At 37.6% G+C, this 15,452-nt stretch overlaps 2 protein-coding genes across 5 annotated transcripts; one reads left to right on the top strand and one right to left on the bottom strand.

The window, feature by feature from the left end:
- Nucleotides 1–192: 192 nt before the first annotated feature.
- LOC109539644 (kelch-like protein 26) lies at nucleotides 193–14,420 on the top strand. 4 transcript variants are annotated; one of them, XM_019907527.2, is made up of 11 exons: nucleotides 193–376; nucleotides 9,690–9,725; nucleotides 9,787–10,081; nucleotides 10,138–10,349; nucleotides 10,400–10,572; nucleotides 10,646–10,864; nucleotides 10,917–11,153; nucleotides 11,212–11,358; nucleotides 13,181–13,404; nucleotides 13,454–13,554; nucleotides 13,616–14,420. In XM_019907527.2, exons 3-11 carry the CDS (start codon nucleotides 9,787–9,789, stop codon nucleotides 13,877–13,879), a joined length of 1,872 nt encoding a protein of 623 aa, XP_019763086.1. In that variant the 5' UTR covers nucleotides 193–376; nucleotides 9,690–9,725; the 3' UTR covers nucleotides 13,880–14,420. The 4 variants fall into 4 exon arrangements, with proteins under 4 accessions (XP_019763086.1, XP_019763087.1, XP_019763084.1 ...); XM_019907528.2 differs by lacking the exon at nucleotides 9,690–9,725; XM_019907525.2 differs by having other exon boundaries at nucleotides 194–376; nucleotides 9,690–10,081.
- LOC109539645 (IQ and ubiquitin-like domain-containing protein) lies at nucleotides 2,719–6,995 on the bottom strand. Its single transcript, XM_048666642.1, has 9 exons — nucleotides 6,685–6,995; nucleotides 6,426–6,633; nucleotides 6,213–6,376; nucleotides 6,028–6,161; nucleotides 5,799–5,976; nucleotides 5,291–5,741; nucleotides 3,777–3,951; nucleotides 3,480–3,725; nucleotides 2,719–3,430 (listed from the first exon to the last, which is right to left on the bottom strand). The coding sequence occupies exons 1-9, from the start codon at nucleotides 6,922–6,924 to the stop codon at nucleotides 3,010–3,012; spliced, it is 2,217 nt and encodes a 738-aa protein (XP_048522599.1). The 5' UTR covers nucleotides 6,925–6,995; the 3' UTR covers nucleotides 2,719–3,009.
- Nucleotides 14,421–15,452: the final 1,032 nt, after the last annotated feature.

Here is a 15,452-nt window from a genome sequence, read left to right as displayed (position 1 = left end):
ACTGACTTCTTCACGTTGCCAATTGTTGGCCCCTAAAATAATAAATATTTTTTCAAGTTTCTTATCTAAAATTTTTATTATACAGTTTATTTCACATTTTATTCCTCAACATTTTCGTATACTTTGCTTAATTTTAAAAATTAAATTAATGCTTTAAGATCCATATTTAGCTGACGATTTGTCATCGTTATTAGAGAAGAACTATTAGAGAGGGAGGCAGAATCAGTCAAAAGTTCATCCTGAATTGAGGTTATTGTTTATGTGTAAGTTTGTGCTTTTGTACAACTTTATTGGGTTTATTGTGTTGTTTATGGCAGCCTGAGGACGCTTAGTTCGGTTTTGGCTACTCTTGGGATGTTTGCGTGTTGACCTGAGGGTAAGTTTGACCTGTTTTCCATAGAAATTGCTCAACTGGCCTTTGAATGTATGCAGAACTGCCAAGTTGGGTACCTATTTGAAAAGAGAAAGTCGAAAAGCTGCTTAGCAGGAACCAGGACGATTGTTTTAAGAACCACCAGTTGTATTTAATTTATTCAATAAAACTGCTTAATTGGTTGAATGTTGGTGTTTGAACCTCATGTCCTTCAGAAAGGGGGTACTCGAAGGGGAATAACCACCCTCTCCTAATTCCTTTATAATTTTCATTATATTTCCTTCTTAATAATGCCTTGGGAATTCTTAGAGAACGAATGCTAATCACTCATTGTCTATGATTATTCATCGAGCTTTCCCGCGATTTATTCGTCTTGTACTTAAGTAATCTTAATTCGAAACTTCTTCTCAATCTCAATTCTTGTACATATATTTAGGGCCATTTAATTCGCCAGTTTAGGCGATCGAAAAACATAAAGAAGTAGAAGCTTGGAACACCGTTGTCAGCTGCGAAATTTGCAACTTTCGAAGCCTAACAATATTGCTCGAAGTTAATAATTTAATTTGCAACTTAAACCTTAGGACTAACTGAAAGAATGCTGTTTCGATTATTTTATTCCCAAAACCTCGCTCTATTGGCTCTATTGGATGTATGATTTAATACGTTTTCTATGGCTTTCATATTTAATACTACAACATGTAGTTTATCCTTTATGTTATTACCAAAACGACATTCAGGTTTTTTATTATGTACTTGATTATAAAGCGTTATTTCACGGAAATTATCGTTGAATTATTATAACGAAGTAACTTGAAAGTTAACAAAAAATTGGCAAAAATGAGACAATAGGCAATAAAAATAGACAAAATAAAACTGCCAACAGAAACAAATATTGTCGGTAAGAAAGTTACATTACGAATATTAATATTAAGCTCAGAATTTGATGTCCATAAAATTGAAACATAAAAAAAAAGTTTTAACAACTATACAATTTTTAATAGTGAAGCTCTAAGTTCTATACTGGCTTAATTATTTTTGTGTTGCTATTCACAAAGAGATGAATGAAATATATATATGTATGATAAGACATGTTTGAAATTTTGTAATTGTTAATTTGCTTTACTGCAAATTTCTTTCTTTCTACATTCATTAAAAAAAATATATTGATATACATATACAGATTTTCTCATTGACACTTTTTCTCGCAAGTTTTCCTAGGTGAAGATAAAGCCGATTTTAAAAGTAAAATGTCACGTTTCTGTATCCAGCAAAGGTTAAATAAGAATGATACAGGTCGTGGTATCATTGAGAAAGTAAAAACAAGACATTTTTTTGAAAATTTACTGAACTTGAAAATCTAACAACATATTTTTACAACATAAAGTTAACTTTTAGGTTTGAATTGCCTAATATCCTGCTTTATTTAGTTACTTTGAAAACTTGAAGAAGAAAAATGTGTTTCCTAGTTTTTATTCAGCTTTTGAGGATCCATTTTAATATACCTAACATTTCTTTTCAAAATTTAAACTGCTTTCAGATGTTTCAGTTCATAGAATGGATATATTTTTGAACTTCAGACAAATAAAGAAACATACGACCGACTAAGTAAAAATGTTTAATCAAATTTAAATATTTTCACAGGACTGGACTTGCTGAAAATTTTGATTAGACATTTTTTCCTATTTTTGAAAATGGTTAAGTTGATTAGCTTAATTATCGTAAACACCGAAACACAGCCCATATTGAATTTATGAATTTATTATTTACTTGCTTATATTAGAAGAACGGCGGCATTTTATTTACAGTCATTTTCCAAATACACGAATGAATTTATGTCGATTATCAGTATTTGCGTGGCAATATGGTATATTTAAAGCGAAAAATAAATTTTAATGCCGACCCTTTTTATAAATTATGTAACAGTTTAGTAAAAGTAGCGATTGGTTGGCAAATTAATGAGCGATAAACCGGGGCATTCTGATGGCCAATGGGAGATAATAAGTTTGCGTTTTGCATTCCTAAGGTGTTGCTCTTTTCCAAACGCGTTTCCAAAGGGCAATGCAAAGATTCTACATGGGGGAAAGCAAAGAGACATTTTGCAAACAGAATTTATTTGTGGGCCCATATTCAAAACAAAAAAGATTTCTATGTAGACCCTTTTCGTCGTTATTTAACAGTGTAGTAGGAGTTTGAAAGCGATTGCTTCAATCGAGTACCAACGACAATCAATGGGTGATAAATCGGGGCATACTGTTGGCCAATAGAAGGCATTAGTTCTAAGTTTTGGTTTTTATAGTATTTGCTACGGAGTATGGAAAGGTCTAAAATGGAGGAAAGCGAAAGGGCTTGTAAAGAAAGTTTGTCTGTGGTATAATTCAAGCCAAATAATACATTTTATCATTTACACGCACTGCCCCAAGAAGAAATTTTATTTCTTCAGCATTACGACACTATTTAAACAGCTATAGACGAAAGTGTACATTCTAGAGAAACAGAATAAATTCGTTTACTGTCTGAACCAATGGGGGTTAAATTATTATAATTTCATACCTCCTTCGGATGATTTAAGTTGTGTAATTTTAATTAAGTATTGTAAACACTCATTTATTAAAGAAGTATCCCCTTAATTAAAAATTTCACTCATAATCTTCATCCTCATCATCATCTTGCTCATAAATTCGTTGTCGAATTTTTTCATCGACTATGTCAATTTGCTCATCAATCATCTGTGAATCTCTCGACTGATCGGTTTCTTCATTGTGTTCACTGGCTTCATTGCTGGGGATTTCTATATCACATTCATGCTTGTTGGGCTTGTTGTAATAGTCCGAATTCTCATCCAGCTTCGGATCGCCTTTGGCAAATTCGGTAAAATGCCGGTCGTAACTTGCCAAGTGTTTAAACTGCTTCTTGGCCAGAGCGTGTTTGTTGAAAATGTGATCAAGGAATTCCTTTTCGTACACGTCTTCTAGGCTTTGCACCCTCAGATGCTCTTTGGCTTCTTCCACCGTTAGTAGAATACAATTCCATGGAGCCCATTCAGCGCTCTGCTGCCACCTGAACCACTTCAATTAGTAGCTGGATTTAAGTGAAGTTACTGAGCTACCTGACAAGGCGAAGTTGGTACACGTCGTTGCACTCCGACAACGCTGAATGCCCATGCCATATGTAGGTGACCAGAAAATGCACATCTCTATCCTGCATAATAAAAGCAATAGACGATTTCCCTTGATGTAGCCTTTCGTAGTTTCTGATCTGCCTCAAAGTGAACTTATAAGGCGCCAGATCGACCCATGGTTCATCGGCCTTGTCCAGCCACTTGCAAGTAGTGCAAGTCTTCAGTTTGTCCAATCTGAAAAGCACTGCTTACCCTCCTGACTTGGTACCAACAAGGCAGCATTACCTAGCATGAATGGTGAACGCTTCTATGGGCTTCAGCTTCTGGCAGCTGGGGCAATAAATCAAGTTCTTTGTCATGTGCTCCTTTCTCATCTTCATCGCATGGTTAGTTACTCCCTCGTTGCAATCTTGCAACTTGAAATGGTGCAGCACTAGGGCTTCAATGCGTTTTTGTAACCCTGGAAAAATATTGTAGGACTTTAATATACTTAATTAAAAAACATTGAAAGCTTCTAAATGCGACGGCTCTGGCATGATCAGTGTGATGTTCCGTGTCCTCAGAGTGTTTCTTTGCGTATATACTCCAGGTGTGTGAGGCAAACTGAGGACACTTTTGCGTTCCTGATTTAATTTAAAAAACCCATTATTCTATACCAAAGCAGTAACAATATCGACTACACTTTATAAAGCAACTTTAAGTCAGCATGAAAAACACGTGATCAGCTGTATGCTTCTACGTTTCCTTTTGGAGAAACCATCATCAACGTCACATCACAACCAAAAATCAAGTGGTCAGATCAGGTGATAGTGCCGGCCAAATCGTTTTAGAGGAAGTGCTGAGAAATCTGTGTTTGAATATGTCCTGAGGATATCTTATAAATATCCCACTGAAAAAGCCTGGTTATCGACGGCTTCAGCCAACAGACATTTAAGTAGATTGTCCAGTTTCCAGATGGAAAACTTCTGGGGACGATAGAGTATCGAAAAACAATATGAGTTTACATTGTAAACTGCATTTGAGGAAAACTTCGTTAACAAAATATAGGGTCTTTAAGTTTGACTGAAAAAAAAACTTAATAAATTGTTGCCACACTGCCAACGAAGGAGCACAATTGAGTGGCGTCCGAACTCTCACGTTAATGGATGTTTTTCATTCAGTTTTTGAAAAATTTTCGCTTTAAGAATTGATAATTTTTTAATAAATCCATCTATTAATATTTTTGGGCCTAAACCAAAATGCTGCGTCACTGATTTTTCATCAAATAAATATCGCATTTGGCTTCTTGATTCAATTTCAAAAGAAACAATTTTGTTTCAAATTTTCTCTACAACCTTGCCTTTTCAAGTAAAACTTAGAAATTAGCCAGCATTTTTGAGCAAAAAATAATTGATAGTTATAATAGGAATTGGTGTGTGTTTTTTTATTGAAGTGTGTAATTAATACAATACACACTTCAATGCAAAAAAACCGATTCTTTAATTGCTAGTTACTTAATAAATCCGTCTGATAATAACTAAAATAAAAATTAACGGATAATCATGAAATTTAAACAAACTAAAATCACAAATTCAATCGGTGTTGTGTCACAAGAGCAAAATTAAACAAATTGATCGCAATGTAGTTCACTCACTTCAATACATTTTCGACATCGTCTAACTACTGAATTTATTGCAGCTGATATTTGCTGTATTCGTAAAACTAAATCATCTCTGTTTAAAAGTGGAGTAGATCTTGACCTTTTGCATGTCCTCAAGCGAATAAGTTCAGCGGATTAAGGTAGGGTGATCTACACTTACCTGTTAAGTAATTACTGGACATTCCCCTGGCAATCAATTCGCAAACTCTGTCTATTAAAGCCACAATTTCTTGGCTTTCTGAACAATTGTGCGTATTCAGGTACTGTTTGATGTTCGCATAAATCTCCAGCCTCTCGTCCTTTTTAAGGTATTTGTTGCATAGTCGTTGATACAGATCGAAGTATTCCCGTCCTTTTTGCGTCTCCAAAGTGTCCATGCTGATGTGGATGTGCTTGTAGTCGCTGTCCCATTCAATCGGGTTACCGATCGCCTGGAAGAAGTCGATAACTTTCTTGACTTCCAGATCTTTTTTCACTTTGCTGCGAAGTCGATCGATGGATTGAAGAATCTCGATTTCCTTTTCCAGCAGCAGGTAAAACTCGGCGATTTTGGCTGCTCCGCATGACATGGATACGATGCGATCGATCTCGGACTTTTTCCATCTATCCACCTACAAAAACCGCCTAGTAAATGGTTGAGAATGGTTGTTTTGCTTTAGCAAGCACACCATGTTGTAGAGCATGGCAAAGTCCTCGGATCGCATGGGAAACACTTTGCGGACCAGGTCGTGTTTCTTTCTTTCCTCGTCGTCTTTGCGCTCCTGCTCGTCGCGTTCCTGTTCCAGACGCATTCGTTTGTGGAATTCAGCGCTCAGCTCTTTGAGGCGCTTTTTTATCTTCCAGGCCCTAGGAAAGTTTTTTCTGGCTTCTCTGATTTATCACATCCTGAAGTGTTACCTGAAGTATCTCTGGATGGTGCGGACTTTGCCCTCTACATCCAGGCGCTTCTCGCGCTCTTCTGCAGTTTCATACGGTCCAGCTGTAAGGATTTTGTCACACACGCTGGGCAAATAGATGCCTTTGGTTGAAACCTGGAAAATGAATGGAGTTTTTTCAATTTTTCAGCAACATTTTGCACTTGCCTGAGTGGCTGTGGCATACTCTCTTTCAGTTCTCCTGTTCCGGGTGTAGTAAGTTTGAGTGTCGCGGTGGTTTTTCATTTCTGGGGGCACTTTTGGCTTGGGGGGACCAGTTTGGGTGTATCCATGATGGTACTGGATGCCCGTTTCGGCATCCCGGTACCCACCTGCAGGAGGTTTTCTATCATTTGCCTACTGTTGGATGCAGTTGCTCACCTAGGAAAGGCTTCTCGATTGCTTTGTTATCAATTTCCACCACAATTTCACTGACGACGTTGTCTTTTTCAACTTGCACTGTAATTATATCCGGTACTGTTAGGTTCTTGTAGGCGTTCTCAATGGGAATTTTGAAGTCGCGATCAGTGCTGATTAGCTTGAACTCCAGGATACCAAACTTGTCTGGCTCGAACTGATCCAGCCTGGTCTGAAAAGCGTCCTTAAATCCAGGAAGTTTTTTGATCGACGCCTAGTTTACCTCTGTAGGTATGTGCTCTTCCCGATAGAGCAGCCCGATTACATCCGGAGGACAATTGAAGAGCTTGGCCAGGTTTCTGCAAATGAACTCCATATTGTAGAAGGACGGGAACGATTGCGTGAAGACTTTGGCATCCGTTGTGTAGAATTTCACTGTGATCTTATCCAGGACATTTTCAGCTGAAGCTTTTTGAACAAAATCGAAATTGAAGTCGCATCCGAGCGAAAGCTCGGAATCCATTTTCCGCGGTAATTGACTCGACAATGTCACTCGAACATCTGCACCTTTGAAGAAGGTGCAGGCTAATGTTAAATGAACAATCAGGGCCTGTTTATGGGTATCCAAGTAACTGAAACGTTCGTATTGATTTATTTTTCTACGTCCTTAGTTCTTCTTGGTACAAAGTTGTACAACATACAGGGTGAGAAGTTGCAACTTAGAAATGAGCATTAAGTCCTAAAACTTTTTAAAAGTGAATAGTTTCTATTGAATTAATATGTATTGATCTATAGGTGGCGAAGAAATATAAAATTCCAACCATAATTTAATAATGAAATGATACATCGATTTTTTGTTGCTTTTTGCTACTTAAATGATAATCTTCTCTTTTTTACTTTTTATATTACTAATATTTGCTGATTTGGTTTAGGTACTAACGACTATTATTTGTGTAAGTATTTGATGATCTCATTTTGCCTTGGTCTTAAATAAAACAATAACGCAAAGCTGTTGAAAACCAATAGTTTTTTGTAAAGAGAGTGAGAAAGGCTCCATCCTCGAGTCCTCAGGTTACCAGAACTGTTAGAATTCACACTACCAATATTCAGCGGACTTTTTCAATTGTAACAGAAACTAACAATTATGTTCATTTTAATCATCAAGTGAACAATCAAGATCCAATTGCCTACATATTAACTGGTCTATGTCCTGTTATGTTTGCACAAATAGCAATTATTATATGGATTAATAACTTTGCGCTAGTGCCGCTAATTTAACCTGTTTCACTTCATTGCTTTAGAAAATGCTCATTAGCTTAAGGCAGGCAGTCATTGTTTAACAATCACGAAAAATATCAGAATGTGCCTGAAAGACTTTAGAGCCTCAAATATTTTTCGTTGTATTTTGGAGGGTTGAAACACTTAAAACGCTAAAGAGAATTTGGTTTGAAGAACTGTGTACGGTCACACGCACAATGTCTTCAGCTGGTTCTTCGATCATGGAAAGTGTTAGATGGATGAAATCAAACCAGCCTGTGAACACAAAGCAGGTGAAGACTTGCTTGTGGAACTTAGTTGTGAATTGGCAAGAACCTGAGGTGGTTTAGCAGTCCAACATTTACTCCTTGCATACTTTCACTATGATTTAATAAATAATAAAATGTCCAATGTGTGCCAATTAAATAACTGGGAGTGCAGTGATTTTTCCGACCTTGCTTGTTTCAGTCGGTTCGGTTCTTTTCGAAAGGCGATCATGATTCCAAGTATTTCTTCTTGAAGGTAGGAGCTTTTAGCCATTAATTAGTCATTCAGAATGATGCAATGAATCATTGATAAACACGAGAGGATTTGTCAAGTCCAAATAAAGCATAAATTGGTTCCTAAATATCTGGTTTATTTTTGAATTGGTTGTTTTTTATTCTCAAAATTCATTTTCGGGATACTGAAGCATGGAAATGCCCAAAATTCAGACATCGATTATTTCAAATCCAAAAATTTCGGTCACGGTAGCGAGTAACGCTAGAATGCTTTTTTCGGGTAAAAATGAGTTTTAACTCATTGGTTAATGAGTTATAACTCATGGCCAAAAAAATCCACATATTGCTTGAAACTATTTGGTCTAAAACGGGGGAAAATCCGGAAATTTTGAAGAAACTAAAAACCTTCAGAGGATGAGGGTGACGAGTTTTCCAAATATTGATTATATGCATTTGCTTTCTCTGGTAGGTTTTTGAGAAAACCTAAATTTTGTTGAAAAAAAACAAAATAACTTTGTATCGATTTTGTCCCAAATTCAAAGGTGAAACGGGTATTCGAAAAAGACGATAAAGAAGACCAAACTGTAAAAACGATGACTTCTTGTCAAATCCATCTTTTAACTTTTTTGCATAAAAGACTCTCAGTTTGCCAGTATTTTACAGTAAAACGTTAGGAAAAAGGCGTTGTTCTATTTAGAGATAGGTTTGTTTAGAAATATTGACCTAAAAGTGAAGAAGCCGCAATTTAAATAAACCAAATTATTCACAGCGACAAAAGTGGCGAGTTTTCCGAATAATTCATTATAACTTTCACTTGTTCTGTTCGGGGAAATATTTTTGGAAAAAAATCTAGGAAAAAATATTAGAGTTTTGTCCAAAACTAGAAGCTGCAAATTGTTCCAGAAAAAAATTAACGAAGCTGTTCAGGAGCCGAGTGTTTCAATAAAATTTATTTTATAATTTTCACAGGAATTACCTGAAGATTGTCAGATTTTAAGTAAAACCAAAAATAATACGTTTTTTGCGTAGCAAGAATTGCTTAATAGAAACTTTGCTCAAACTGGATTGAGCTGGAATTTTAAAGAAACTTGAAAATTTTTTTTTTTTCAAATTATCATTATCATCAATTATCAGAATTTTCCAAATTATTTTTTGGAAACTTTGCTCTCTTGCCGTTTTCTCAAGATAATCTTAATTGCTTTCGGTAAAAAAACTGAATAAAATTATTTGGTTTTTGTGCCAAATTCGAAGCTGAAAAGGGTTTCCTAAAGTTCTCTGCAAATCAATGAATGAGGCGAATTTTCAAAAAAATCAAGTTTGTTATTTTTTGCTTCAAAGATCTTATTATTGTCAGAAAAAAAGGAAATCATCAGAATTAAGGCGAATAAGTCTCATGTGGTAGCAAAACGTCAGCATCCAACATTGTCTTACGCATTTATCCATCCGACCTCACTTTTACTAATTTCTACTTTTGCCTATCAAGAAAATAACCGATTTCTCTTCTCATTGCATACATTTGAAATTCTTTCAGAGCATCTGCGTACTCTCAATGGTAGAGCCGTGATCAGTAGGGACATTGTTGCGATCCTCAAAAATTGCTTATCTTATTGGAGCCTTCCGCTTTTAAGATGAGCATCGATGTTCGAAGAATGGCCCGCTCCATGGAAACATTCCTACACGACAAACCCCTCAACACGATTTTCTACGAGCACTCGTCCCATCAGGGCATCCTTTTAGATGGTCTGAACTCGCTATGGCAGAAAGGGGAGCTTCTGGATATCTCCCTCATTGTAGAAGGGAGAGTATTCCGAGCGCATAGAGCGGTACTGGCTGCTTGCAGCGACTACTTTAGAGCCATGTTCACCGATAATATGTTGGAAGCCCGGCAAACTGAGATCTGCTTAAATGGAATCAGTGCTCGAGGCAAGTTTCACTAGACTAACTCGCTATTGATGTAATAATTTAAAGGAATTGGCTAGGTTTTCGTCAACTATTGGAATACGCCTACACTGCCCGCTTAGCCCTTAACTTAGCCAACGTCCAGGACGTCTTGGCAGCTGCTTCCCATGTCCAGATGGTCAACTGTATCATCGCCTGCTCAAATTACTTGCAATCCCAGATTGATATAGATAACTGCGTCGATATTGCAACCATTGCAGAGACATACTCGCTAAAATCGCTCAAACTCAAGGTAACTGATCAACTTTGCACGTTTGTGCCCGTCTTAAACGTGTTTTGAAGGTGTACAGGTTCATGAGTGGCCACTTGCTCGAATTCTCCAACAGTGCCGAATTTTATAGATTATCCTCAGTGCAGTTGGAGAATCTTCTCTCCTATGATTTTCCAGTAGATTGTTCGGAGGCAGATGTCCTCAAGATCGTTGTTGATTGGTTTTTCCATATAGATAGTAAGGAGTAAGTTCGAGAATCTTCTCCGTTTTTTCAGCAATCAGACTGATGTTAACAATTGTAATTGATTTATTTATAGTTTGGATGTCTGCATAGGAGACGCGGGACGCATGATGAAGTTCATCCATTTCAAGGAAATTTCCAGCAAGAAGCTGGAAAACATCCTGCATGTGTGCCTGCAGGACCGAAGGCTGCAAAGCCCGGTCTGGCCGAAAATAATCTTGCACGAAGCCTTTGCCCAAACCAACGGCCACTCAGTGTCGCTAACTAGGTCCTATGGAGTGTTGCTTAATTCAAGGTAAGCTAGCACATGTTTGTCCCGCAGGGGAATGAATCTAATTACCCCGCAGGGGAATGGAACAAGCAATCCTTAAAATCGGCGGTTTTGGTATGAGCGGAGTTACCAACGAAATCACTTACTGCTTTTCCTGGCAAAGGAAATGGATGCATTTGACCTCAATTCCCCATGTAGAGCAGTGCAACTATGGCACCGCCGTGTTTAACAATGAGCTGTATATAGTTGGGGGATGTTTCAACCAATCGCTGCAGGAAAACATACATCCGTTCGGCTTCAAGTACAACCCCCGGTAATGCCAGCTAATAATGAGTTGTGCATGAAAAGCTAAAATTTAAGCGAATTTTCAGGTCAAACAAGTGGACGACAATGTCGCCGATGAAGATTGAACGATGCAGGTTCAGTTTAAATGTGATCGGGGGATTGTTGTATGCAGTTGGGGGCATCAGTGAAGAAGAACACTATGAAACCAGCACCTGTGAATGCTACAATCCCAGGTACGTTTCCATAGTAGTCATTGCGAAGATGGTAATTTGCTCTGGGAGTTAAAGTTTAGCACGAACGGAAGCGAAGCCCGTCTGAGAAAAGTCATCGGATGAACGGTTTTTTTTTAAAGAGAGTAAATTGGACTTTGCGCAGCAAAGTTTATTAAATGAATCAAAAGTATTTTTATGGCTTGCTCTAGCTGAACGAATTGAAACTCGAGCGCCAAATAAAAGTACCACTTTTCTCCCGGCTAAAAGGAGATACCATAATATTGATTATACAGGAGCGTCAACATTGCTGGTGAGCAGAGCGAACAAGCGCAAGAATGAAATCGAACAACCCGAAAAGAAGTGATCCGCGCTCTTCCATCCACCTTATCCTTTTTAGCGTAATTGAGGGCGGTTTTGTACTATTTGGAATAGTTAACACACGGGCAGCCGCTGTCATTGGGAACTTGCACAAAAATTAAATTTGAAAAATATTACTCCCAATCGTAACTTAATACTATTAAAAACACCACAGTTGACCACAAAACATTTTTTTTATTTCTCTGTAATTAATATAATCAATTAAAAACTGTAGAGGTAAAATCATTCTTGTAACGCGTCGTCATTAGCTCGGACCAGTTGTGACATCAAGCGGCGGTTGCAATGCGGAGCATCCAAATATGCAACCTCAGTCTTGATATTATCGTTAGAACGTTTATATAGTGTATTAAGAGAAAGAAAAAATTCAAAATGACGACAATCCTGGGTCCTTGTGAGCTCTTCTGCGTGCCTTTGTACACGAATAAATAGCCTATCTGGCGTTTTAAAGGTTGCACTAGAACACAGTGGCACCATACAGCATTTGTAATATTGTTTTTGTGTTGCTTGCATTATTAATAAAGCACAGAACGAATTCTGAACAGTCAAACACCCAGATAATTCAACGACAAGCCGTATTCCCGCATTGCGCAGTCCGATCGAACTAGCGCTATGACGTCACGACCATTCCCGCGCGTTTATTGTCGTTTCAAATTAATAGCCTGCCATCACAACTTTAAATGTTTATTGCAAAATAAATATTGCGATTTGAGGGCTGATATTTGGTATGCGCGATTTCTATAGATAGGCAAATATATTGAAGAAATAAAAAAAAATTCAAGTTCTCAATTCTCCATCCATGTTTAAACCACAAGAATGTAAAGGCAAAACTAGAAGGTGAATGCTTGTGCTTGTGAACAACGATCTTAACAAATGCTACAAACGCAATCAAGCAACTCCCGAAACCAGCAGAGGCGCGAGCAGAAGCAGCAGCAACAACGTGAGCCATTTCAACGACCACTGAAGCGAACCAAAAGGAAGACCAGTTTGAGAGAACTCTTCAGAAGAGCAGTTTTTGCATTGATTCGTCAGAGTTTTCTATTACTGCTGAACAGGAAGCACCAACTTGCGAATCAGCATCGGCATGGGCGGTATAAATTCTCCTAATTGGAGCTGCGCTCTTAGCAGAAACCCACCGAAAACAAGCGAAGGAATTTGAGTTCATCACGGAAGATGAAGCACACAGCAAGCATCACATCCTCAGCACCTCACCGCGCTTTGCCTGCTGCGTTCTAGTTTTAAGCAAAAGATGAGGAGAAGAACTAACTGTTTCTGTTTCTGTTGAACTAACTGGAAGCGAACCTTGAAACGTTTCTTCGGCACTTCGCTTCGGTTATCCACAAGTGCTAATGTCTGAGTGATTAGAGGACGATGAGCGAATGTGTGTTGCTTGCATTATGTAACTGTTACCTGTTGAAAGATTGGTTATTTAGGCCTAAAAATTGCTTCTTCTATTTGAATAATCTAGCCGAGATACGTGGCATATGATGCCAGATCTTCCCGCCCATATAAGCCAGCATGCTGGCGCAGGAATCAGTGACTTGATGGAAAGTCGACTCTATATCAGCGGGGGAATAGATCGGGACAATGTATGTGTGTCTAGCGTCTACTGTTTCGACGTAAAATCGGAACGCTGGACACAGTGCGCTCCTTTGCTCAATCCGAGAGCTGATCACGTCATGTTGGCCATAGGTAAGTTCTGCTGGTTCGGCCTGAACGTAAATCATTGAGACTGTTGCAGGAAAGTGTTTGTACGTATGCGGAGGGTGGACCTCGGATGAGAACAACAGAGTTTTGGTGAACACGATTGAATTTTACTGCCCTGAAAAAGACGTGTGGGAGGTAAAGATCGTTTTCCTTTCCATTCGAAGAAGCGTATTGGACCATTTTCTCTGTTCTGCAGGTTGTGACCAAGATTCCCACTCCTCGTTACCATGCCGGAATAGTACTGGTAGATACCAAGATATACTTCATCGGCGGCTTCCAGAGTGATACAATGATCGATAAATATACTGCTAATATCGAGTACTACGACATCGAGAAGCGAACGTGGACAGTGGAGAGCAAATATCCTCAAGATGTTTGGGAGCATACATGCGTCACGTTGTGCATACCCAAGTATCGAGACGATATGGAAGTGATTCCCACTGCAGAGAGCTTCGTTTAGCGACCGCTGTTAATTATGGTTGGCTTCAAGGTATAACCGTTTAATTGTTCTTGTTCCAGGCGTTGAAAAGTGGTTCCTCTTTCGTTTGGTTGTGTAAATGGCTTCTAAGGATCAACGCGCATTGCAACGACGCGAACTGACGCGGCGTGAAGAGAACATTTTCCATTGATTTTCATAGAAAACTGTGCTGTGTGTCCATTTCGTTTTGAAAATTTGCTAATTTTGACCACTAGTTTCAAGAAATTTCCACAGATTAGATAAATTATCCGAGCTTTCTTTGCCTTTTCCATATCAGAAGCATCCACTTTTTGACTATGAGCTGCTAATAACTGTCCATTATGCGGACATTTTTCCACCTTGCTTTGCTTCGCTTCGAGTCGTTGCAATGTGTGCTGGTTTAAACTCTTCCCAATAGTCTTGCCCTTGATATGCTAGTTTAACGATATTCGGCACTCTGTGATGCGGTTATTAGATTTTTTACCTTTAAGGAGGCGGCTGTTTGTTGTCTTGGGACGTTATGTATAATACACTTTAACTTATTTGTGTTGGTGTCTGCTTCTTCCGTTCTATAGTCTTCCACATCCCATCCTGCTTCTTCGATGTCTATCTTGTTTTTTCATCAGAGAGAAATAATCAATTTTTAAGGTGTCTTGTGTTTAAATTTGTTAAGAAGACCAAACTGTAACAGAACACTTGTTCGAGGAAATATTCTTGGGAAAAATTCTAGAAAAAAATATTAGGGTTTTATCCAAAATTCGAAGCTGCAAAAGGTTCCAGAAAAAAATTAGAAAGCTGTTTAGGAACCAATAAAATTTATTTTATATTTAAGGAAAATACCTGAGAAGAGTCTTTTAAGTAAAACTAAAAATAATACGTTTTTTGCGTAGCCTGAAATTTTAATTTTATTTTATTAATTTAAATGACCTGAAATTTTAAAGAAACTTGAAAGATCTCTAGAGCGGTGAAAGTGGCGAATTTTTCAAAACATTTTTTTTTAAACTTGCCCGCTGACGGTTTTTTCAAGATAATCTTAATTGTTTTCGGTAAAAAATTGAATAAAATTATTTGGTTTTTGTGTCGAATTCGAGGCTGAAAACGGTTTTCTAAAGTTCTCTGCAAATCGATGAATGTGGCGAATTTTCTAGCAAAATCAGTTTTGTCATTTTTGGCTTCAAAGTCCCCATTTTTGTCAGAAAAGTATATTTTTTGCGTTTTTGATTAAAAACTTTTAGTTTTTGCGGAAACCTTAATAGTTTTCGGGAACACATAAAATGTTAAATCTCAATGGATAATGGAGCCCGATAGATGAGAAGTTTAGATGATTCAGTGGCTCTACGTTGACTATAGGGAATTGGCTTGATATTTTTTCAATAATAAAAATGATCTATAAATAGCGAAGCAAACATATCTCATCTGAGAAGAGTTTAAAAACAGCACAAAATCTAGGAAAAAAATATCCCTATCTATAAACTAAATAAAGAGGTTCTATAGTTTCTGTGTCTAGCCAGTGAAGGAAAAACATTTTAAATCCATATTGCAACAAAATCGCGATATTAAAAAATTAAAAAAAAAA

This window comes from Dendroctonus ponderosae, unplaced genomic scaffold (assembly GCF_020466585.1).
Source record: "Dendroctonus ponderosae isolate FM_Combo_2020 unplaced genomic scaffold, Dpon_F_20191213v2 Dpon_F_20191213_5, whole genome shotgun sequence".
NCBI classification, from domain to species: domain Eukaryota; kingdom Metazoa; phylum Arthropoda; class Insecta; order Coleoptera; family Curculionidae; genus Dendroctonus; species Dendroctonus ponderosae.
This window is presented reverse-complemented; position numbering and strand designations above follow the sequence as displayed.